The 845-nt window shown below is 62.4% G+C and overlaps 1 protein-coding gene across 1 annotated transcript in view; it reads left to right on the forward strand.

Annotated features, from left to right (window-relative positions):
- Positions 1-347: 347 nt before the first annotated feature.
- Ddx20 (DEAD-box helicase 20) overlaps positions 348-845 on the forward strand; it is a 10,546-nt gene continuing 10,048 nt past the window's right edge. Inside the window, exons 1-2 of the mRNA XM_010606065.3 lie at positions 348-417; positions 600-829. Of these exons, the coding sequence (XP_010604367.1) occupies positions 648-829 (182 nt within the window). The 5' untranslated portion in view covers positions 348-417; positions 600-647. The remainder of the gene's footprint in view (positions 418-599; positions 830-845) is intronic.

The raw sequence follows: 845 nt of genomic DNA on the forward strand, positions 1-845 counted from the left end.
CCTGAAGCAGAATCTGGGCGTTGTCAGCCCAGTTCCGGGTTCCACTTTAGTTTATTTTTATCAGAGCTCGCCGCACGCCAGGTACTGTATTTGCCGGGTGCCAGGGGCAAGGAGACGGGGGAGCTGTACTACATCCCGACGCCGGCCGGCGAGATAAATCCTCAGGTCTCGCTATACTCCAGAAGCTCTCTTCGAGCACACAGGGCGCAGCGTGCCGGAGTGCGGAGAGCGAAACACTCGGGAAAAAGCCGCTGCGGAGGGAGACGAGACGCGGTGCTGGAAACCAGGTCCCCCGGAAGGCGAGTGGCGCGCGGATCGCATCACAAAGCGCTCCTTGTGACCGCGGCGGTGCCTCCCGGAAGAGCGCCCACGGCGCGCACGCGGCGCCCTCTGCAGGCCGCAGGCGGAAACACACCGGTAGCCTCTTTTCCTGGGCTCCCACTTCCCGACTCCTCTTTAGGCTACATTTTCTCTGTTGCTAGTGTTCACGAGGGTGTCTCAACCTCCGACTTCCGATCCTTCCCTCCACTACCAGACCAGGCGTGTCAATGGTTTAGCGAGAACACTGCTAATAAAGTTTTTCTCCTTCTTGTTCCCAGAAGCCCCGCCTCTCCCTGAGTATCGCGAGATCTGGTAGCGCGGCTACCATGGCGGCGATGTTTGAAGACCCGGCGGCTTCTGTGGGCGCGGAAACCGCTATGCCGGTGGAGCTTGCAGCCGCGCAGGCCACTGACTTGGAGCCACCCTCCGAACCAGTGCGGAGCCTGCGGACGGCTCACGACATCGGCAGCCCCCGGACCCGCACGGGAGACGTGCTGCTGGCGGAGCCCGCGGACTTCGAGTCG

The sequence above is a fragment of the Fukomys damarensis genome, unplaced genomic scaffold (assembly GCF_012274545.1).
Source record: "Fukomys damarensis isolate Sample0158 unplaced genomic scaffold, DMR_v1.0_HiC HiC_scaffold_33, whole genome shotgun sequence".
Classification (NCBI taxonomy): domain Eukaryota; kingdom Metazoa; phylum Chordata; class Mammalia; order Rodentia; family Bathyergidae; genus Fukomys; species Fukomys damarensis.